General features: G+C 36.6%; 1 protein-coding gene across 2 annotated transcripts in view; it reads right to left on the bottom strand.

Annotated features, from left to right (window-relative positions):
* The window catches only part of vps8 (VPS8 subunit of CORVET complex), a 132,993-nt gene that overhangs the window by 1,041 nt on the left and 106,601 nt on the right, over window positions 1-25,351 (bottom strand). For both annotated transcript variants that reach the window (XM_034016381.3, XM_059032092.1), the window contains exons 44-45: window positions 22,551-22,604; window positions 13,789-13,869 (exon numbers count right to left, since the gene is read on the bottom strand). In XM_034016381.3, the coding sequence (XP_033872272.2) occupies window positions 13,789-13,869; window positions 22,551-22,604 (135 nt within the window). The remainder of the gene's footprint in view (window positions 1-13,788; window positions 13,870-22,550; window positions 22,605-25,351) is intronic.

Raw genomic sequence — 25,351 nt, 5'->3', positions numbered from 1 at the left:
ATAGTTGCCATAAAAATGCCATACCCAATTATACTGACAGCAACTGAACAAAAGGCATATCTTGCTAAAAAAAAAAGACAGCTGAACTGAGTATTCCAGAGTAATAAAAACTTTACCCAATCTGTAGAGTATATTTAGATACAGCAGTGTGGATCATTAAAAAAAGACTGACATCGAATTTGTGGAAATGCAGAGTAGGAGACGACTCAGTATTTTTAAAAGGTTTAATACAACCAGTAAGTACAACAGATTTTAATTATTAATTTTTGTAGCCCTTGGGGATTTAAAATTATAAAGGAAATGATGGAGCATAGTGATGGTCCAGGTATCTGCTTGGTCTTGTATTTACTTTCTGGATTGTTAAATTAAAGTTTACAATAAAGAGGTAAAACTACCAGCAATTTCACTGATGAAGGCATTATTTGAAACATTTGTCTTCTCGAATGAATGACCAAACTGGCATGCAGCACATTGATTTGTTTCTGTACCAGATTTTATTTAACCCTTGAGTAATTAATAATACAGAGCAAAATGACCAGTACAGTATAATTAATTACAGTATATTAGCAATCACAAATTTTTTGTGTGAGATACACAACAATATTACTAGAAATATGATTTGGCAGGATGATCAATTTTAATACAGTTTTGGAACACTGGAACATCCCAGTGTTTTAGCTGCTACAATTACATTATCGTGCAATTAAATGGTAAGAGCAGAAACAAAAACGCCATGCTAACGAGAATTGCTTGGAGTTGCTTATTCTTTTGAAAGACTTGCAAGAAAGCATCAGATGCAGACTACTTTTTTTGGCAGTCAGGGAGAATGCAGGTTTCATTTTTAATCTACAGTCAATGGTGGGAATGGGGAGGGGGTGGTGGGATTCCTTTGGGGCTGAAGAACAAAAAAAAACTGCCTTTTTAAAAAGGTCAGTGCGATACGCACATTTTTTTTTTTAATACAATGATACCAAAACAGTTTTCATGAGCAGAATTGGATAAGTGGTTTAAAAGGTCAGTATTTTAAATGTAATTTTTATATTTCAACAGGCAGACAAGCAGGTCGTACAATATTACAGTTGTCTGAATTGTACAGCATTTAGCTTGAGCAGCAGAATTAAGGAACAGAAGCTGCTGCAGAATTCCAATCTGTTTAGAATGCAACATGGGACACACACAAGAAGTGCAGTGGACAGCTTGCAGTATCTGGAGGAACTTAGGAAGAGAGAAATCCTTGTCTAGTAGTTCTAAACAGGTGACTGTGGGCGTTATCTTTATATTATGTAAATTTAAGTATGGATCCAAGAGTTTGAAAATGTTGGTAAAATGTAAAAAGGAAAAATTCTGCAAATATACTCTACCTTTTGGTATTTCTAGTAAGGTGAAACACCTTCCATAGTAAATATTTTATTTTAGTCACTTGTTGGCATGTTCCCATCTTACAGACCCGTATCCGAATGAGTTGGATTGGAACTTCCAGTGTTCAGTAGCACTTCAAGGGAACTACACTTGCTAAATATTTTATTTCTAAATGATCTGCACATCATCAGGACTGAGAAGTATTACAGTATTTGTGAAAATAACTATGTAAACTCCAAAATGAAACATTGAGCTATACGTAGTGCCTCAAGGTACCAGGCCAAAGAGTTCACGTGTACCAACGCTGTAATTAGTGTTGCTGTTAAGGAGAGACTAAGATAAATGTCTTGCTGGGTGCAGAACAATCTATATTGTTTCAGAAAGCCATCTCATCTATCAAAACTGATTAAATTAATTGTCATTGCCTTGCGCGGAAAGAACATTATTTCTAGTTATAATAATTTAAATAATAAATAATCTGCTGTTTAAAAATAAAAACATACCTTTAAACACTCAGTCATAAATTCTATTGGAACATGTGTAAGGTAGCAAGAGGTTGGTTTTTAAACCCGTACCGAAGCATTGTACATCTCTGAGGACCCCCTGGATTTCACAACTCTATCTACAGTGTCTACCAGCTAACGCTATATCTTAATTACTCTCCTAGAGCATCTCCCTACTAGGCTTATTTATACATTAACAGTTAAATCATAATTAGGTAATTAACTGGCGATTATTTAGTTGAAAACAAAAAATTCTGGTACGGTAATTGCTGGTGGCAAAAATCTAATGCCCCCCCGTTTTTATTCTATTTTTGTGTGAAGAGATGGGTTGTGAGTAAATGGACTCAGCTTTGCATTTCCCCCCTCGCAGTGGAGACACAGCCCCATAGCTGGTGATTCTGTGCCAGTTCCCATTCGCTGAGGGCAGCTGTTTGTTCAGTAGAAGACAAACGCCCTCTTATTATTATTATTATTATTATTATTATTATTATTATTATTATTATTATTATTATTAATAATAATTATTATTATTTAGCAGACGCCTTTATCCAAGGCAACTTACAGAGACTAGGGTGTGTGAACTATGCATCAGCTGCAGAGTCACTTACAATTACGTCTCACCCGAAAGACGGAGCACAAGGTTAAGTGACTTGCTCAGAGTCACACAATGAGTCAGTGACTGAGGGATTTGAACCGGGGACCTCCTGGTTACAAGCCCTTTTCTTTAACCACTGGACCACACAGCACGTCCGAACACCTCCAATCCACTCGCTCGCTGAGAAAGGGTGACACACCCACTGCGCTCAGGAATACTGATTCTTATTATCAGGGTAAAAGCAGCAATGGGGTTTTCCTTTTTTTTTTTTTTTAAACCCAAGTTACCCAACACAAAGCAGAACTTGAATAAAATCGTGAGAAAAAAATACAAATAAAATACAAAAAACCACCATGTGGAATCTCAGATCAGTAAAACCACAGAGCACATTCATTATGAGCCCATCGTGATTATTCCCAGGTAGGTCTGTGAAATACATGGGGAAATGTGCAAATGGCAGCAGTTGGTAGGTGGTTGTTTGTGTGAGACATACCTGGGGAATATAATATGGGACTGCCTCAGGGTGGTTGGCTGCAGGAACAGTATTGATGGAAGGCTGATCCGGAATTGCTGCCAAAGTGGCAAATGCTTTTTTTAAAGCCAGAGGCTTCATTTTCTGTCAGACTAACAGTAAAAGTAGTGATCACTCGTCCTTAAAATCTTCTGGCTGCCTGTTGACCAATCGGTCCTAGTCACAACGACATACAGAGAGAGGGGGCCCCTCCTTTAAACACTATCAATGATTTATGTCCATAGCAAGTTTCATCACAATTGGGACAGCGTCTCTGTAGATTTAGAGCACATTTCCAAAGCACGACTTGGGCACCTCTATTGTATCCCCTTCTTTCAGTGATATTCATCCCCACACTGCAGGACGAGAATGCTGTGTTATGAAGGTAGGATTTCATGTTGAAATAGCAGGGGAGTCCAGTGACTGAAAACAGCCTGTGTGTGTGTTATTACAGTAACTTATGTAAGCGTGAAAAATATCCACAGATTTTCCTGCTTGTGGCATTTTTCACCTCGGAAGACCTTTTATTAGATGTGTCGATGACTCAGTATTTAAAATGTCTAATTTTAATGGACTACACATTTATAGAAAGGGCAACAGGTTAAAAACATAATGAGTTTCAAATGAGAATGCCAGTCATTGGAATACAGTAGCTAAGCTCCATTTATAATTACACTTCACCTAATATGCAGGGGAAGATGCCATTTGCACCTTCCTAGGAAGTTTCATTTTCAAATGAATATGCTGCAGGATTAAGATCATAATACCCTTAAAGGTCTTAATAATATCCTGGACTACGGTCAGTTAAACTGCTTCATAGCTGCAGTAATGTTGCCAAGCCCTAAAGCGGCAAGCCAAATAGGTTAAAACCAGATGGGTATGCAGATTTAAACAAGTACTGTGAAACGCCTTTATTCCAAATCTTAAATCAGCCACCATCCCTGGTACGAAATACTACAGAAAAGACATCATTGCACTTGAGAAGGTACAGAGAATTTGAAAGTTTAAGATTCTTTTTTTTTTTTTTTTTTTTTTTACAGTTATTGTAGATCGACAGACAGACAGGCAGGCAGACAGACACACAAACAGAAAGCCTACCAGGTGAACAAGTAACCACTAAAACACTAGGAACATTAAAACAACAATTAGTCATTTTAAATTAGATCCCCTTAGTAAGGTGAATTGAATTGTGTCTCTTGTTTGACGACTGTAGTCTGCAAGCATCCCAAAACTAAAGAGGACACAATATAATCTATGATTTTAAAAAAATATTATTGTTAGTTTCCTGAATCCATAGAGAGCAAAACAATGTGTGCAGGTATAAATACATGACATTGCCTGTTGCTGTGGAAACCAAACGAACAACACTATTCACTTTCCTCTATAGGAGAGTTTTTCTTAATCACTGTATGCTTGAAATAACTCCAGAATTCTCAAAGGAGAAATGGAAAGACAGCGAAGGTCATCTGGAATGTTTTGTCTGTACTGTAAACAATCAAAAGCCTGCTTGGGCAAAATCTTTATACTAGACCAGTTTACAACTGTTAGATTATTACTTTCCTGCTCAATACATGTATATATCACAGCAATACAGGACTGACATGGTTAGAATTTGACTTCAGTATAAAGCCATAAAACCAAACCTCGGAACTAGGAAACTGCACCTACAGTACAATCAACATAGAAGCTGTAAAATCTGAAGCCTGGTTTCAGCAGAACCTTTTCGCTCAAGATCCGTCTACAATATAAACCAGTAAATTATATTCATAGTCAGCGCTACTGAACAAGGTAAAAGGGCAGGACGGGGTCAAGGATCAGCCAAGGCTCCTACCGGCTAATTTAGCATGCTTCAGATCACTCCGTCTATCCTGGAGACTTTGGACACCCCTTAAAAGGACCCACCCTGCCAGGGTTTTCTCAATGTCACACAAATACTGTGTTTTGCAAGCAGAGCGCGATCATCTTGGAAACTGTGTGGGCAACACTCTGTCTGTCTCTGTGTACACATGCTCTGTCCCATTACTATAAAAGCAACTTCAAAATGAATTGGGGTCAGGTGCAGTCTTTTAGATAAGGTTTCCATCAACTTTTGTGTAGGACTTTCTTCAGGTACAGTACTCAACTAATCTCCGAAAACAGTAAAACCTACTTTAAACTAACTGGTCACCAAAGGGAAACAACAGCCATGGATGCCTCTGTCATTCACTTTGCTTTGAGGGAATCTGTTTAGTTTGGGTGGCTAGAAATACAGTTATTTCTGCCCTAGGAATTGCAGTTACTATTAAGGAAAACAAAAACAACTTTTAACAATGAGATAATGAAAGCTGTAAGCTATGTTATCAGTGGTCCCCATTTTGTTCTGCTGAAGGCATTTAGTTTCTTGTTGTGTTACTTTCATTTGGAATATATGCAGATTAAAACTGCGTGAACAGATTATTCAACAAATGTGATAATCTGTTGATTCTAACTTTCATGAATCCATTATTTGGATAATTGGATAATTAATATATGCGACCACGCTGACACATTTTATGATATTTTAGTGTTAAAATCTTCAAGAAATTTAACTAAAATTAAGTTAAAACTTCCAATTTTAATTAGCAGACTTGATCAAATCTGTCTGCAAAGGGTGGGGAGTTTAAATAATAACATTATTCAGCAGTGTGGAGTAGTGGTTAGGGCTCTGGACTCTTGACCGGAGGATCGTGGGTTCAGTCCCTGGTGGGGGACACTGCTGCTGTACCCTTGAGCAAGGTATTTTACGGGTAATTGTATGTAAAAAATTAATGTGATAGCTGTATAATGTGAAATAATGTATAATGTGACATCTTGTAACAATTGTAAGTTGCCCTGGATAAGGGCATCTGCTAATAAATAAATAAATAAATAATAATAATAATAAGAATAATATTCCTCTAGAGGAAAATATACTTGAAGTTTGACCCATTCTACTCCTCGAGACCACTTTCAATTCAAACACAAAACGTTTCGTTTTCAATCACTCGACAACACCCACAGTAGAGAAATGTTCATTCATGATCAACAAAATGAGAATATGTTTAAAAAATTAATAAATAAATAAATATTTGATGTAAAGCTGGTACATTCGTATCTCGGAGAAACTGGAGAGGAACGGGAAATTAAAGTCATTCCTGTCAATGACTTTCAAAATTTCAATCACTCGACAATAATCATGATTCGTGGTTTTTAGGCACTTTTATCAAATCTGTCTCTATGAAGATTTACAATCATCCTTCACCAGCGGGAGCACCAACCAAGCGAGTGACACAAATCTTCAACTCTGACTGCGACTAATAAATAAAAATAATAATAAAAAAAATACTCCATTGAAACACATTTTCCTTAAAAATACGTTATTTTTTTGCAGTTCATTATCTACCCAGTTTAATTCACTGTTCCTGAATTATCAGAAAGATTTGAACCTTAACACCCGTTTATTGTCTTTTTTTTATTACAGATACTTATAAAAAATAATAGATGGGCTTCAGTGAGGTAAAGGAAAATAATTCCATCTTGGGTTTCTGTGACAGTTTATAAAGCTATATATATATATATATATATATATATATATATATATATATATATATATATATATATATATATATATATATAGTACTGTGCAAAAGTTTTAGGCAGGTGTGAAAAAATGCTGTAAAGTAAGAATGCTTTCAAAAATAGACATGTTAATAGTTTATATTTATCAATTAACAAAATGCAAAGTGAGTGAACAGAAGAAAAATCTACATCAAATCAATATTTGGTGTGACCAGTTTTATTCCTCAAAAGAGAAGCAACGGAACCAAGTGCAAAGTAATCAAGTACCATACGTACTTTTGTCTGATCGTCAAAGCTCGAAAGTAAAAACTTTGCAAAGTTCTGACGTCTCTAAGTACCCTGTCAAATTGATTCTGAACAGCAGCTGTACAGGGGATGCTTTTAAAAGCAAATGCTGCGTAAAAAAGCCAGGGGGAACGGTGGTAATGTGTTCAGAACATTTTCATATATCCAAGGGACAGCGTAACTCTTATAAAAAAGCTTCTCATAGTAAAAGCATAGCACAGTGTAATAAAGCATGATCAAGAATAGGTAAGCACTGTAAAGACCAGAGGTATGTTAAAACATATTAAATATGTGGCAAACCTTTGTTTACATTAACCGTTTGGCAGTCACTGTGGATAATAGTTATTATAGCTGTTGGGAAGGTTGGAGTGTTCGCTTCACATAGGGATTGCGTTTGCACCTATTAATAGGGAAGACAGGATAAAACAATACAACTGAACAACTATAATATGTTAATGCTTTCTGAACCGTTGCTTGTGTTGAAAGATATGGTTTGGTCATTTACAAAAGAAAACTAATTTACTACAATTTATTCATTTCAGAGTCAAAAGGGGGCAATACTAATGGCTCGGCATTGAACTTTTACACAGGATTAAATTAGGGTTTAATGGAGTATGGTTTAACAGCTTCATATTTCAAATGTTTAAGCCTCCCTCAGCATGATAAGGTAAATGAAGCAGTACCTTAGAAAGTGCTTTTATTAGCTGTCTTCAAAGGACAGGCTTTCCAATTCCCATTGCACTAGCAGTGGAAATGATTTGCTGAGGCTTATTCACTCAGATAGCTTTTCAGAGTCTTTTCTGCTTGTCAGTGTTTCAAGAGCTTCTGCCATCGGGACCTTGACTTGGGAATGCATTATGACACAAAAGAGCAATGAAGTAACTTGCAGGAAGCTGCTTATAACACAGTGAATGTGTTTTTGTGAAGACTGGTCACCGACTCCTGCAGTGAAAAGCATCTAGCTCTACCTCAGGGGAAACCCATGCACTGCTGAAAGTTCAAGCCACTTGACTACATCAGAGCTTGGCTTCTTTAAACTTTGTTTGCCTGACAGGCAGCTACTTGCAAATGACTCTGCCAACTATAGGCATCTTTTAATAAACGTATTTTAACCCTTCCGCTACGGCGCCACTAGAAATTGTTCATATATGAATCACGATGTAATGGTGGCGGTAGAGACCCATTTTAAGCCTTTTTAAACAACCATTGGTTGCTTACCAAATGACTGACATCTCCAAAGGCTCCAACAACCAATCAGGGATGATTTTATATACTTTCAAAACGAAAGTGAAGTTAGATAGACAGAAAGCTGGATGAGTGAGTTTTATTTTTTATATTCGGGGCATTCGGCGATCACAAGTACTAGCTTAACAGAAATCGTCCAAAATGTTTATAAACCCAAAAATAAATGAACAAAATATTAACTGTAGTGAAATATTCACAAGATAAACTTCAGGGATGAACCTCCAATCAAAATACATTTCACTAAAGCCCCAGGCCAATAGAGATTATTATTATGAGGTACAGCAATTCTGTATCTTAGGTTTCGGTTTTGATTATTGTATATACCATGATTTTAAAGTGCAGCATTACTGGAGAGCATACTAAACTACTTGACATAACCAAGAATGCTTACAGACCCAAAATCCCAAAATATGTATGTGTATGTATGTATGTGTGTGTGTGTGTGTGTGTGTATATATATATATATTGTAACAAACTGGACCCACTCGGGTTCGTTGCCCCTTTAAAAATAGACCCAACATGTCAGAAATTGAGTTTTTTTAGCGCGGTTGCGCTATATTTTAATAAAACACAAAAATAAACAAAATACAAAACAAAACCTAACTCTGTTTGGAGCGCTTACTAAACAGGTATTTCCCTGGCTGACTTGCAGGACGGCTAAGCCGTTTACCTGACACCGAACACAAAAACCACACGGGTTCAACACCGCACTTACTGCTCCGGACTGCTCGGAAGCAGAGCACCTCACTTCTGCCTCCTTCTACTCAGCAGCCATTAGCAGTCTAACTGCTCCTCTTAAATACCCTGCACCTGGTGCAGGGGATAATTGAATAATAAAACAATTAAACTACACAATAAGTCAATTAACAAAAACTGATTAACTGAAAAAGCAGAAACAAATCAAACAAAAAGGTGCATTCCGCACATGTTTCTCTCGCAGGTTTTAACCCCCTCCCTGCTGTCTCACACAACCCGCTGTCTTACAATATATATATATATATATATATATATATATATATATATATATATATATTATTTTTTTTTTTCTTTTTTTACAGAAGATGTTGATAAGTTGACAGATCTATCTGATGGTGAACTTCTTCACATTACACACCCGCCAAACAGTTTGGTGTAAAATAAAAACCAGACACGGTATTTCTAAAATTCTTTCTGATCCTACTTCCTGAGAGTTGTGGCTACCACTGATACCATTAGTTTTTAGGTAGGAGATGACTAAATTACACTAATGGAGACATTTCTAAAGAAAAAAAGAATTTGAGTACATTAAAACTTTTTTACATTCAAACTAGGTAAGTGTAGGGTATATGTCATCATTGAGTGAAAACTTCATTCTCTTAATAATCCTGAGATTCTCAGCTGATTAGAAAGGTATAACACGGTATGCTTTCGGTGGCTATTTGTCCTGATACACAAACTGAAAGTCACGTTATGTCAGTCAGACCTCAAACAGGTAGAATGTTCACCGGAGCGGAAGGGTTAAAAGTAACAGAGTTCCCACTGGCTAGTATCAACATTTGGCAAAACTAAATATTTATTTCAGTTTGCTGGTGATGTTCTCCTCGTAATGCACAGGGAAACCCGTGAGCTAGGGATCAAGGTGTACTGGCTGAAGGAATGAAAAGCACAAAGAATAAAAAGTAGAGGTTGTTCATGTCGGGCGGCACTCAGGGAGCAAAGGTCTTTGGAAAGCTGAGATAATGAGACAAATGATGCTACTCTACTTCAGGGTCATTTCACAATACATTGGTCAATATCCATGGGAATACAGGCACAGTCCCAAAACACACAGTACATGACCGAGCAATTAACAAGTAAATACAACCCAGTTTCTTACATTTCATTGTGTTCATGTTCATTTACAACCCCCAGCCCTTCCAAAAATGACTTTCTATACTTGCAGTACAACAATATGTTGGCTGTCTACTGTTGCTAAATCCAACTCTGCACACAAATCAAATCAATTTGGTTGTCTCAACCTAGCCTCAGTGCCTTTGCTGTTCACAAGCATCAATGTTAATATAAATAAGGAAAGCATAACTGGTCTGGAACATATGACTTATGAAAATGGACCAGATGAAAATCCCATGTTCATCCCAGCACTAATTAAAACCCACCGCCGCTGCACTTTCAAATGAAGAAGGGCTGGGCGATAGAGTCCCTGAGCTACGATAGGTCTGAATCGACAGGGGACAGGGATTGGTCAGATTTAAACATGATCCCTGCCTGAGTATTTCATTGAGTCAATCATACTGGAGGCCCACCGAGTCTGCCATTTACCGCAGAGCTTTTAAATCGCCAGAAAGTCAGAAAAATGTATTTTTCAGTCAGGGGGCGCACCCCACAGATTTAGAGAATCTCTGCGTTAGGATAATCCAGAAATCCAAAGAAGTAACAACAAATCAAAATTAATGATTATTCTCATTATTTCATGGGATGTAGCAATCCTAACTTACCAAGTTTCTTTTAGTCTTGCTACATATTTTACAATTAAGTGTTTCAGTTTTACAGTTCCGATTTGCTCTTATCAAGACAACAGCTGTATTCAGGATTAAGGCCGTCAGTTCTAAATCAATCAAACCACTGTTAAATTAGCTCTATAGTAAGCCCAGCATGTAGTAAACTACCAAACCATTTGAAAACTTGGCTGCAATATGACGTGACTCATTTTCACATTTCAGTTGATTACTAATTCATGTTGATTGATCTCATGTTCGTTTTTTTTTTTTTTTTTTTTTTTTAAAACATGAACAGCTTAAAGTGACATATCTCCCACCATGGATATATATATCACAGGCAGGTGTCGGTATCATGAACAAGTAATGCAGTGTGACCTACAGCCAGGGACTGTGAAATAATGCCTCATAACAAATAGCCCTGCACAGTATTAATCAAAATTAGAAGAGACGTTTACAACATATAGCTCAGCCGACCTGGTGTTACTACCTTGAACAAATAGGTCTCTAAAGCGCACGTTCACATTTGGAATAATATCTTGTAAATAGACATTCAAAGTTTTGTCTTATCCATGCTTTTCACACCATAGCGTTTGTTCGCGGTGTTTTCTATGGTAAAAAATTGAACCCATGGAATTGAATACTGCCTTTCATACTTGAGTGTAATCGCTGCGGAAAAAAAATGCGAAATTTGCTACGAAAAAAACAGGTTTGCTTTTTGAAAGAAAAATGCCACAATCGCCACTCTGTCCTGCTAAATTTGGATATAATCTGAAGGCAATATGGATCAGGTGGAAGCTGCTGCATGGTTGCTCCGAAGAATTAGAGAAAGAAAGAAGAATGTGGATTCACCCGATAATAACAAGCGACAGGAAATCCTAGGGGAGTACCAGCGTCATGTGCAAGAGCTGAAATATACTGTATATATTTATATCATCTCAACAATGTTATTGACAACAAAAACTGACAACAAAAAAAATGTTGTTTAAACAAAATTAGAAGTACAGACAGGACTACCAAATAACACAGTAAACGCAGATAGATAGTACTGTCAATGCAGTTGTAACATCAGACAGCACAGACAGTGTTTTACATTATTGGGGAAAAATACACATACACTAACATGTATGATCGACATAAATCCGTTTGACAATTTAATTTGCTGTAAATACAATACCACTTATCTGCATATGCTACTGGATATAATTAGATACGTGATTTTGTTTTGTAGTTCAGTATATATTTAATAATGGGCTGCGGTATCTCATGGCATGCACTTTCTAGAAGCTACCCCAGACACTGTCGTCAAAACAGTGTGTTTATTTTAACATACCAATAGTTTTCCATAGTTTCTGTTTGTATTCTTTATCAAACTATTTCTTGTGTTGCTTATCATAAAGAACAAGATATTCTGCACTGCTATAATCAGACGTTCCCTCATCTTGCCCGCAATATTTGTTTGACACGCAAGTCTGAATACAAAAAATGACAGCAAAACGATCGGGCGTAAAAAACGCTACTGTGAATTGCCCTTTTAATCTGGAGAATTACCTATCAAATTGTGATTTAAATATTTAATTGCAAATTCTTATTTGCAAATTCTTATTTTATAATATTATGTAGTGCTGATATATGCCATGATAAAGGCAGCTATGAATTACTGTGGCCCATCTTAAAGACTTGGTCATGTTTAGTTTTCTATTAAATGCAGACAGCCTTCGTATAAACGCTATAGTGTGAATAGCCCTTTAGGGTCAAGTTAACAAACCAGAAATAAACTCAGACAGCTAAGTGTGGGGCTAGTAAGAAGTCTTTTTTTTTTTTTTTTTTTTTTTTTTTTAATTCCTTTTTGAAGTGTGAAAAATCGTTGCTTTTTTCGGATTGCTATTGACTGTTTAGATGAAATAGCTTTGAGAATATATTCCTACATTTCTTACAGTTTTACTTATTTTGCATTAGATGTTACTTTAAAACTAAACTCAAAAGAAAGCTAAAAGAAAACTTGCTAAAACTAGAAAATAACTGCGAATCCCAGTGGAACCAGACCTTCCCTATCTCATAATAAATCTTGTTTCTCTATTTTGCAAACTTAAAAAAGAACATTATACTAATGCTAGGGAAAAAAAGCAACTTCTGCACTTTTGCTATGTGCCTAAACTAGTTTTATAATGACTTCCATTTAAATAGGGCACAATGCATGGGAGATATCAATTCAGTTTTATGAGCTGAAAAAATAATAATAATAATAATAACTTTATTACCAAGATTAAAAAGCTTCAAAAGCCATTTTCATTCCGCTTTTCCATCAGCATGACAAAACAAAAGATATACCGTTGGAATGGCATTCTGTAACACATCAGGTCACTGTGAAAATGAATACCAATATAAAGTTCTCCATAATCACCACAGCAAAAAAACACAAATATAGCAGTAATAAATATCGGCCTGTCTGGCTTGCTTCCGTACATTAACTTTACTGATGGCTATTCTTCTGCTGTGGTTTTATATTACATTGAGCTTTCTGAAGGTCATGATACAAAGTATAGGTAATGAAAGTGCTTCACTAAACACCACCTTGTTATATTATCTCAGGTGTTAGTCCTGGAGATCTAGATGCTGATCTGGATGCTATTTTATGCTATTGGATGCTATTTTAAAAGCAAAACACTCATAAGAACACCATGGCAGAGATCACACAGTAAAGCACTTAATCTAAAGCCAGAACTGACACCAGTAAGACAAAACACACACCTCACTGAACACAGTGCGCCAGGAGCCTCACTGTCCTTATTAAGATAACAAGGATAGCTGGATGTGGGTGAATCAACACTGAGGGAAGTGATGTTAATTACAGGACAGGACAACTCATTCTTAGCAAGTGTGATAATATAAACACATACAATGCAAATGTACATGATTGTTTATACATTTTTATATATATACATTTTTAAATAATAGCAGTAAGCCCCACTCAAGGAGTCCTTTTTCAATGATGACCTTTTATTCAACGTGTGATCTCAAAGCCAGTGGTATTCAACGGTTAAATCTAATGCCAGTTAAGCAGCACTGACAGAATTATTTTTACACTGGAATAGACAAGAAAAATAAGCCAGTTTCTAGACATGCTTAGAGTGAAAATGTATTTCTGTATACAGCCACAGCATAGAAGTATACCATATACTCTATGGACATTCCTACCCTGTAATAAGAGGTAATAATAGCAATGACAATAATTGTTACCCTGGATGGTCCCCTGTAGATGCATCGGAGCTGGTCAAAGGCTTGAGTCTGCTGAGGGTCTAGAGCCAGATCTGACAGCAACTGAAATACAAAAAAGAAATCAGTAAATACAGTTTGAAGACATGAAGAAAGACTTTCATTCAGTGATTTGTTTTTTAAATGTAGCATTCCTGGGTGTTTAATTGTTTTGGATGATACAAAAATATATAAAATGTAATTATCAAAATGAGCTTGACTTGGAATAAAGCAATTTGGAGTTAAAATGTAGAATGTTTTTAGACACCAATAATGAAAAGTGCTGGATTGGCGTTATTGTAAAATGTATTTGAATCATGGGGAATTTAGAAATATGAAAAGAAACGTATAAAAGTCAATGACACATTTCAACAAACGTTTGAAGACACGGAGAAAGATGAGGTCGAACCTTTTGGAACTGACGTTTCTTTTAGGATTTCTAAATGTAGCACTACGGAGAGTTTAATAGTGACTGATGAATCACGGTGGGCCTACACCCTATAGCAGTGGTCTGGCTTGTGGCTCCCCTGCTTTTAGTAAACTGTATATCTTAAACCACCTAAACCGGCCTTTCAGTTTTAAGCATGAGCTGTTTGAGATGAAGTAATGTTTGTTCTGTCATAAATTTCACTATTGCCTCCAATAGTTTAGCGGTGAATAATGTGCCCCTTTTGTACATTCATAGGGAGGACCACTGCCCTGTACTGCTATGGAAGGTGTTTCTATTTCCATGGTTCAGCCCCTGTAGCATTCGCCTCAGAAGCAGCCAAAATAAACCAACTTCCAAATACATATAGTAATCTTACTAAAGCCAGACACGTCAGGCTCACAGCAGGTCAATATAATTACACAAAAATAAAATCCACCTACTCAGGGCCTTTTGCTGGAAATTGATGAGAGCTTCTGTGTCATCAAATCCGTTCACATTGCACAAGGAGAGAGAGATAATTATAAAGGTGTTCTACACGTTACAAAAGGTGCTATTTTCTCTCCTGCTTTCTCCCTGTTCCACCTCACTATGCTCACCATTACTCCTAATGCATGGTAATGTCCTAGGAGATGAATTATCTTGTCTTCTGCAAACAGTAGCAATTCTTCACTACATTAATCCACGCACAGTGAGTTAATGGCATGCGCCATAAATGGTTATTTCTGCAAGTCAATTGCTCATACTCTGCGTAACTGATTATTTTAGTTCCCCCTCATGTGTAACAAAGAGCCTATTAGGTTACACACGCTCGCTGGGGACTTCAGAAACTCCTGACTTTGCCTGGAGCTAGAAGTTTAATCTGGTAAGCTAAGCAGAGTAGGGTTTGGCCAGTGATTTGATAGGAGGCCATCAAGTTACCTGATGGATGTGAAGTACATTTCCATCTGGGTTTGGATGCAAGGAATGTCCAAGTTGAGACTGTATTGTTGCAGATGTTGTCTTTCAGAATATGTATGTATGTATGTATGTATGTATGTATATATGTATGTATGTATTTTTTGTTTTACATATAAATCTTGCAAACACAGAATTGATACATCCAGTCACATACAAACGTCCTAGGGAAACGCGGGGTATAGTAATTAGGAACAGGTTAGTTTCTTATGGCACGACACATTGCATATACGGCACTGTTGGATACAATGGCCTACCATATATTAAAAACCTGTGCTGTTTTGTGGTTTGGCTTGTTCCCCTTTTTACACCAGTGATTTCTCAAGTAGATAATTGTTCACTCTTCAAATACATGCAAATGTTTGAGCAAGCCGTCTCACAAAGGCAGTGGCTCCCCTAAATTAACCCATTTTCTAAGAATGACGGACCACTGAATCACTGGGAGTGGTTTATTTATTGCCCATTTCACCCAAATCAATCCCCTTCTTCACTAAATATCTTAACATCCCTTAACAGATCTCTAAAAAAGATTTGAGAGAGACTAGTAAACTCCAATTCGATGAGTAGTCTTTATCAATGTCTTCTTCTCTATTCAAAACGTTTGTTATAGAATTTTATTGATTGACCCTGATTTTGGTCAAATAGTTCACTGCTTTTTAATTCCCTATAAACTTGGGTCCTGCTGTCATTCTGCAATTATTTTAGGGTTTGGTTGCTAACAGTACATTTTATACTAGAGTGATCGGTAAGTTTTAAACCTGAACTGACTAAATTGATACCCAGTGTATTCCGCCATTTCATTGTGCTGTTATATAAACCATAGAGATGATGAAGTTCATGTCATAAGCTGTGGAGCTTTGTAATACCAGTTGTAATAGACTAAATAAAATATGAATGTATACTTATTAAAAAAAAAAAAAAAAAACATTTTACAGAACATTCCCTGGTGAAATATACAACCTATATTAAAAACAAGTCATTTTTAAAACATGTACAGCCTTATTGGAATTTTGGATTGCAGTGTTGCTACAGCTGTGCAGTGAAGGAGAGGAAATGAGAAGCCAAGCGCAAGCCATGCAGCTAGACAAGGTTGAATGAAGCTGAGCACTGACTTTAAAAGTCTAATATTTGCCCATGAGGTTGCAGAGGTCACCCTGTGTGTGCACAAAGCCTTTTTCATTGGCCATTTCAAACTGACTCTGTGTAACCCCCGTGTCCCACCATTTCAACGGTAACGAAGTAGACAGAACCACTCAGAGTGATTTCAAATATCATAAAAGGGGACAGGAAATGCAAAAATACCATTATATAAGATGTGTAACATACAAGCTCTGCCTGTTTCCATACAGTACATTTGAGTGCTGCTGTACTGACTTTTAGTTTAAAGTAGCAGTTTAAAGCCTTGGTATGTCCTGCCTTCTTCAATGTTATTTGAGCTGTAGGTCCTGACCATAGCCAAGTAAATAAATAAATACATCCGTTTCACTCTTCAGCGCTAATTAGAGAACTACCTGTCCCAGCTACCCGCCTCAGGATGTGGGCTGACACACTTTGACCCGGGTCGAGTGAGACAAAATGCATGACGGAGGACGAAATAACAAAAAGCCATGCCTGGGTGAAGGTTTCACTTTCACAAGGAACATTTGTGTTTATTCTGTAGCCATATCTTTGTTGATTGAGACGCAGCATGAGCCGGATTACAGCAGGGATGTAGAAACATTTGCTCAAATCAACATTTGGGCCGATGGTTCAATCCAGAGAAGCTTGGATAGAAGCGCCAGCAACAAGCTGCTTCCAGGGCATTGATACATGCATTGTGCACTTGCGTCTGTCACCCAGGTCAACCCTGCTTTATCAAAAGCAGTGTGAAATCGCATACCTGACCTGCATGACACAGGGTCCTGACCCGGGTAGGTTCTGACCCAGGTAGAGCATGCCAGTGTGAAAGGGGCTTTAGGGTTTTTTCAACATTTTCACAAATGCTCATTGCACAGATGTTTTTTAAACACATAACAATAGTATATGACTGGTAATCATAAGCAGTGAAGACGGGAAGACAGGAATGGTGCTGTATGACCTATGCATCAGGATGACAGCTGCATTGAAACTTTAGTTATAATTTTGTTTATTTTGCCCAGTTTTGCTATGTTTAATGGTTCAGAATTATCACAAATGTAGCATGTGTGAAACAGAGGAGACCATTCGGCCCATCTGTGCTTGTCCGATTCCTAATAGCTGATTGCTCTCCGAATTTTAAAGGATCCAAGTAATTCAGCATTAACACTATGACTAGGTAACCCATACCATAACCTGTGTAAATATTGTATCTCGGAGGGAAATCGTTATACTGCATTATAGTTGCATTATAAATTGAAACATTCACGTACAGCAGTGTACCAAATCAATACATTATTGGCAAAAAAATATTTAAATAAAAGAACTGTAATACTGTATTTGGCAATTTACAAAACAGCATTCCAAAAATGGTTGTTACTGTACTTTTCTCAGTTCATGCCAAAGTAATCAGACAGTTGTTTCTGCACTTAAAAGTGCATGTTAACCAGAGACAGACATGGTGTTTAAAAAAAAGAGATAAAAAAACCCTGCCAACTAACACAAACTGGTTTTGGGGGTCATTGATGTGAAGAAATCTTGTTTCAGCTTTATAACGGTACAGTAATTCTACTAATCCCTTGTTCCTTATTTTCTTTTACGTAACATGGTTAAACTGGACAGTTTGTTTTATGTTATGTAATGTTACAGCTAGCATGCACAAAATGAAAGTGCATTCCCAAACGTCCAAACATCTTTTTTTATCTGAAACCAGATCCATTCTGCTCTGCTAAGAGCTGAATATACTGTTTTAAACCCATCACAAAATGTGCATTGATCAGTTTCCATCTTTACCGTTCAATTGGTACCAGAGATACACATTTTTCATATAGGAAAATGTGAGACCTACAACATGGCAGTAATTCCGATTAGGCATGATTTACACAAATGTTTTTATTTTCTTATTTTCTTCCCTAGACCTGTAGGGTTTGTGTAAAACATACAGAATCATCATAAACTCAATATAGGGTAAAATCTTCCCATCTGTTTTATACAGTAGCTTCCTGTACTGGTATACACTACAGCTCCTCATCACTGTGTCAAATTTAAATTACTCTGCGTGTCTGAAAGTTATGCAGTTGTCCGTTTTATGACTTTTCCTAAATACATGTATTAAATACCCTGATGGCGTTTGAAAGGCAAGATCACGAAAATAAGGAAGTTATAATCCCGCCCACCTAGAACCACCAGAGCAGTCATTTGGACTGCCTTTTACAATACATGTTTTTTATTTTGAATATAACCTACAATACTCTTATTTTTATATACAAGCCTGTTTGTTATCTCTACTGGACCTGGCAGCCATCAATTCTTTCGCTTTGTACAAGGAATGCACCTGGGATAATATCAGTAGGAGAGATTTCATCTTGGAGCTAGCCACAGCGCTTTGGCAGAAACACTTCGATCAGAAAACTGCAAAGCTGCAGGCTGCAGCAGCTCAACCTGGGTTCTCTGCTGCACCGAGTGACACACGTAAAAGAAAACATGTTACTTTTGTTTTAAATTATGAACTACTTCCGTTTTTACAGGTTTTGTATGTACATATACCTGTTTACACCTATTTACACACTACTTTCTTTTGAAATGTTTTTTATTACAGTTTTTCATTTTTTGAAGTAGTGCTTTATATGAGGCAAGTTAGAAAATAAACCCTTTATGTTCAATTGTTCATTTAAATACATTTTGGCTGTGCAGATTTTTGGCATGATGTGCTTGAATAAAACTTCTGAGTTGTATCTGATAGTTTGTCTTTCATTTTAATATTGATGTTGTTTAAAATGTAACCGTCATGACTGCCGGCAGCGGTTTTAGGTATGAGTATAACCGCGGCGGTTCTAGTGTTAATACTGCACATCAAAGATAGTGTCCCACGGTCATGCTCAGATTTACACTAAACAAAATCAACTTAAAGACCTAAATCCACTGTATGCACATAAAGCTAGGTGTGACTTACAGACAGACGCCTCCACAGCCTGCCTGATTCTGAGACTGTCAATAAGAAAAAAAGTCCTTTGCATACTAAGGGGTCTATTTGATCAACCAACCAGTCACAGCTGGATTTTATTGGAACATTTTATATATGGAATTACCAACGATTGAGGCAATGTAATCCATGTGGGTTCCCTGTACTGCAAAAAAAACAGCTGTGGCTTATCCTGGCAGGGTATATATGTAGATTGATTGATTAAATTGACCCCTAAGTGTTTATGGATGACACACATTCTTCCACAGCTTAGCATTCTGTGTTCCAGAACTGGTGTTCATCAACACACAGTAAAGACTCATGGACGAGCCTTCAGCTCTATTCACAATCAGCTAAATGCATTTTTAAAAAATCTCAAGACGACAGCCCCTCAATTTCGAGAACCACTCGTTGCATTTCTCGCGTTGTTATTTTGGTGAGCCACTCTATGAAAGCCTGGGCTGGCAGTATTCTGTGCCAGCCTGCTGTTGCTTAGGCTTCTAATTAGCAATATTTCAACAGGGGGATTTCAATAAGGAATTGGAACAACCTGGCAAATTGTTTCTGTGCAGGTGGTAAGAAGAAAGAATTCTGGGAATGGATTAATAACACTACCCTGACAAATGCAATGCACTTCAACTTGATTTTTACACAATTCAACCCATCTATGCCTGTTTTACATTTGTTTGTTAAATCAAGTTTTATTTTCAGTTAACTCTACCACAACCGACACCTTTGCACAGGGAGTTTAAATGTTTAATATAATGAATGATTTACAGCCTTGGGATCCAACTTTAAAAAGGGTTCTAGACCTTGTTTGTATTTCCATTTAAATGCAGTTACAAAAGGTAGAAGTCTTGGTCCTGAACACTAAAGCAAAAGTATAGCATTTATCCACCAATTTTTCTTTCAACAGACAGCATTAGCATTCAGAATAAACCTACAGGCATTATTGGAGTTCAGAACTATCAGTTATACATCTCCTACAAACCCGTAGTTGAACGTACAATGTACGAGAGACAGAGATAAGGGCTAGACTCACAGAATCACCCCATCCCTCATGCCGGTTTTAAATTAGCACAAAATAATAAGTCTTTGTCAGCTTCTCTCCACTCGAATAATAAAAGCCAGGTTATTAACACAGAGATATGGGTATCATCTGCTCATCTGGCATTCAGGCGCCTTCAAGGTGTCAGCTGGCAGATCGAAAAGGGCTCAGTCTGCTGGAAGGTTTATCTTATCTTTTTGAAATATTTCAGACAGACACATTTAATTGAGAAATTATCAGATCTCAGGATATGTCTAACAAAGAGCAAGTGGAAGTAAACTAATGACATGCTGATGCGGTTTATACACAGTCTTCTCAACTTTAATATAGTGACTCATACCAGGTTGTTTTTTATCTGGGTTATTCAACCTTTAAAAGTGACTAAGCTGTGAGTGCTCGATTACTAGAGGAAATTGAAGTCGAGTAGGTAAAACAGGGCAGGACATTTTGCAGAGGGAAGGCGGGGTCATGTGCAAAGCTAATAGGGAGACTGGTCAGTACTGGTTGTGGGTGGGACCTAGGCTGTTTCACCCTCCAATAGAACCCCACAGCAGGCGTGGCTTAGAGCTGCTTTATCACCAGAGGTTTAATGGGTTTATGAAGATGGAGTTTCCATAATAATGACATACAATGTCTTTGAAACATATAATCAATGTACAGGAATATATATCAAGGTTAGGCAGCCACTTCAAAAATCACCGTTTGTAACTTGACTATTTTACACTTTTTCAGATTATATTGAGGAACATCAACTATTTAAGTCGGCACAATTTTCTGAAAGACTGCAAAGACTGGGGTAATCCAGTAAATGTAAGGACAAGTGACTGTATACAAAGTTAAAAACATAAATTCAAGTTATGCTATGAATACAGGTGTTTATGGAACAAACTTTTGGTAACGCTTTATATTGCGTAGCATAAATTAATATTAAATAGATATGCAATTGCATATTAAATTAATGTAAATGAATACTTAATAGATATGCAATTGATATTAAATTTACGTTCAATTATTCCTTGTTACTTTCCATTAACATTTAAGTCAGATTAACTGTATTTTCAATTAAAAACATGTAAACAATGGGAAATTATTCCATATTTTCAAGGGTAACATAACGTAATATAAATGGACGTGATATGCAATTATATTTTCAATTGACATTTGGTTAACATTTAGCAAGAAACCAGCTATTGCATATTTAGTAAATATTAATTTAACATTAATTTAATATGCAATAGCATATCTATGTAATATTAATTTATGCCACCATGCACAGTATAGAAATTACTTAACTTTCAAACACTCGTTCAAAACTTGTTTATAAACTAAACAAAATATTTAGAAACTATAACAATTTTGGTTTAGCATTTTAATACATCTTTATAAAGGCTAAAGAAGGACTGTATAACTATATTCATAACCCTTCATACCCACTTTGAAAACTGACATAACAAGCTTGCAAGTATCCATAACATTATTTGCAACACCAAAACTACTGAAATTGAAAATTCAACATGTCTGTGACTTATATCCATTAGCACTTTTGCAGTCATCATTGATCTATTAAATAATATGCATTTGTAGTAATTGTAGTAAACAAAATATTGTAATGATTATGCACAGTTATACAGCACCATGTAGATTTGAATGTCCAATTCAAATAAAGTATTTAAAAATGTTAAAAAGATCTGACAAGGTTAACCCTATCCAATCATTTTGAGTGCAATAATACAACCAGGTCCAGAGGACACAGTTTCAAATTAAGTGGTGATAGAAATACAGTAGGACAGAGGGTAGGAGACACTTGTTCACATAGAGTGGTGCAGACATGGAATAGTTTACCTAGTCATGTTGTTGATGCTGAATCACTTAGATCCTGCAAGACGCAACTTCACATACTAGGAACCGGATGAGCATAGATGGGCCTAATGTTATAATGTTCCAAAGAACTAGAAAGGTTTTCCCCTTTTACTTTCAAGTAAGTAATATATATGGGTGCAGCTCCACAATGTGTTGCACCTTATCTGTCTGTAACTTTCTTTTGCTTTACAAATGAAGCCGTAGTTAGTCTTCAAAGCGGAGACAGCCCTGTTTTACATTACAGCTGTATAAGATATTTAAGCCGCACACCACAGGATATGCAGCCGACTCAATTCTCCCCTGCAAAATCACTCAAAACACACTTCATTTTATTTTCCATTGCTCTGCGCAACGACAGTCACGGCACACAAATTGTTTACCTTTCTTCCACGAGCATCCCCAAAGGTTGTGTTATGAACAGATGTCACTTTAATCTGAAACAAAAGAAAAAAAACAAAACAATTACAATTCAGTAAGGAACAGGCTGCAGCACTGCACTGTAAGCAATCTGAAGGCTGCACCTGGGAGATGCAAATAAATAAAATGCTGTGCTGTTAAACTGCACTGCTGCTGAAGAAAAACTTCACTTCAACCACAGACAAAGTTTGAGAAACACTTTTTTTGGAACTGCAAAATAAACAAGAAACTGAATCCATCTCCATCTGCTTTTCTTAATTGAAGCTAATTATTCAGCAGCAGTGTGTTCTGTCAGGGCTTATTTTTACAAACTCCTTGGCAAATATTGAATCTGTACCTAATAGCTTACAAGCAGTGTTGGCAATGTAGAATATGTTTTTTTCCCTGTTGACAGTATATTTATAGAAGTGTTTTAGAGAGTTGGCATTGAATAACATATTCAATGCTGCCCAATGAATATGTTATTCAGCAGATCTTTTGGAATCTAACTTGCATTCAAATCAAATTACACTGTTCCAAACTATGCTGCATTGCTTAATCTCTCTTATTGAATTGTCCAAATTCAGCAGTTTAATTTGAGGTTAAACATGCTTTCATTTCCGTACATAAACGGAATAGTTTATGAACGTTCACAGAGCTGTGGCTATTTCACTTGTTTGGATGACTTCCAACCTTGGGAGGGGGTGGGGGGACTTGTGGGTTCTTTGACCATCCTCATGCGTGGAATAATTACAGTACTCTATGCCCATAGTACAGTATATCCTCTTCAAAGGGGGCTAGCCAAGACAAACATCTTTCTGTTATTTGTAAATGTGTACTTTAACTTAGAAGTGGGTAGACCGATCTAAAGTATGTGAAGTGGAAGCATATATACTGTATCTAAGGCATGTACAGTATGTTTCTTGAGATATGGTTAGGGGTCAAAACAAGTATAGCCACTCAAGTTATTCCTGCGGTTTCCCAGATTTGAAGGCAATGGGCCCTATTCACAGATTTATTTAACTGCTGCTTTTTCAAAGTCTTTTTTTACGTGTAGAGTAACAGTCTAGAACAGTGTCACAATATAAAGCTGTATTTTCATCATAAAAAAAACATTCTTCAAAATAACTGAATAACACAAAGCTTTGTAAATAGAGTCCAACAGAATGTATTCTCCTTAACTGATGAAACCAGAAATTAAAACACATTTGACTAAGTGGTTACATTTCTTCTTTCTTTCTTTTTTTACCATGGTGAATAACCAGCCTGGTCAATGCAATTTGAATGTCTCTTGATTAAACAGCAGTTTCTTCTTTCTAGACCCATTTGCTTTGTTTCTGTAGGGCCAGCGAGACTCCTCTCCTACCAGTCCTTTTAAGCGGTCAGAGGAGACTCAGGTGTGCGCATACTGCTCAGCACAGCCGACTGCTCGGTCACTCAGGCAGAAACCATAAACAGCGTTAGTCTCAACACAGCTCAGCTGCCCTGCTCAGACACCCTCCTGTAATCGGCTCTTTTATCCATAACATTATGTTGCCAAACAGCGAATGGAACTGTCACAGATAGTTCTGGCACGTCCCTTTTGTGCTACAAGTCATTAGATCCTTTTGTATGAAAGGCCTCACTTGCAAGGATGTGCAGTTCTTTGATGGACCCAGATTCAGTTAAAATGTGTAAATGTATGGGCAGTTTCAATATTCAAGGTTTCATTTGCTGCCAAGCAGGTGCCTAATTAAAAATTAACCTCTTGCCTTCTGTGTATCAATGGAGTTTATAAAATTACAATTTATAAAAGAGATTTCTATATTGAAGTATCTGAATTAGAAATACATGTTATAAAATAAAGTATAAACTGTAATTTTACATATACAGTGAACCAATTTGTAACCCCGTCCTTATCTGCTGGTAGTAAAAACAGTGTTGAAGATAACTCGTTGGTTTTGGCCAATGTAGCGGGTTTATTTTATTTTTTTAGATGGTCAATGATTTAAAAGCCAAGATCCTCTCTATAATGAGCGATCTAGTTAATATTAACGAACAAAATACCTTTTGGATAACAGAAGACAGGAGTTTATATTAAAATAAACATTTTCTATCTGAACATAAATGAATGAGAACCTGGCGAGAAGAAATGGGAATGAAAAGTGTAGGCCAGGTTTACTGCGTGAAGTTAAAATTTGGTCCAAATTAGCATTAGAAAATGCTTATGGTAGTGTTTCATATTAAATCAGCACCAAAAATTGGCAAAAGGCTATGCTGTCTTAAAACCTGCTTCAACTGGATTTTGTATGAACAGAGAAAGAGGTCAGATTTAGTTCAGTCTCTATAAAACTATTACATTCTAACATGTTAACAACAGATGAAAATAACTGGACCTTCCATTGAAATGGAAAATGACTTCATAACAGATCAATGGAGTAAAATAAAATTATTGAAGTATCTGAATTGGAAATACATGTTATGAAATTGGAACAGATGCTTGACATTGACAATGTTGTAGACATTGTTAAGACACATTTGAGATGGTCTTCATTTAATTTGATCAATTTAATAATGAGTTCCGTTTCTGTCTCCAACTAAACAAAGTCTTTTAGACATTAAAATATCAATTAAACTAAAGAATAAAAATGTTTGGTTTGTATAAAGGTTTTACTGCAACAAAAAAACAGAGGAACTGTTAAGTTTGAATGCAAGACAATAAAATGTAAACTGTATTGGATAACTTTTGCATACAGTGAACTTGCTGAAGGAATATAACTAATTCTGTGACCCCTTCTTCACCTGT

The sequence above is a fragment of the Acipenser ruthenus genome, chromosome 10 (assembly GCF_902713425.1).
Source record: "Acipenser ruthenus chromosome 10, fAciRut3.2 maternal haplotype, whole genome shotgun sequence".
Classification (NCBI taxonomy): domain Eukaryota; kingdom Metazoa; phylum Chordata; class Actinopteri; order Acipenseriformes; family Acipenseridae; genus Acipenser; species Acipenser ruthenus.
This window is presented reverse-complemented; position numbering and strand designations above follow the sequence as displayed.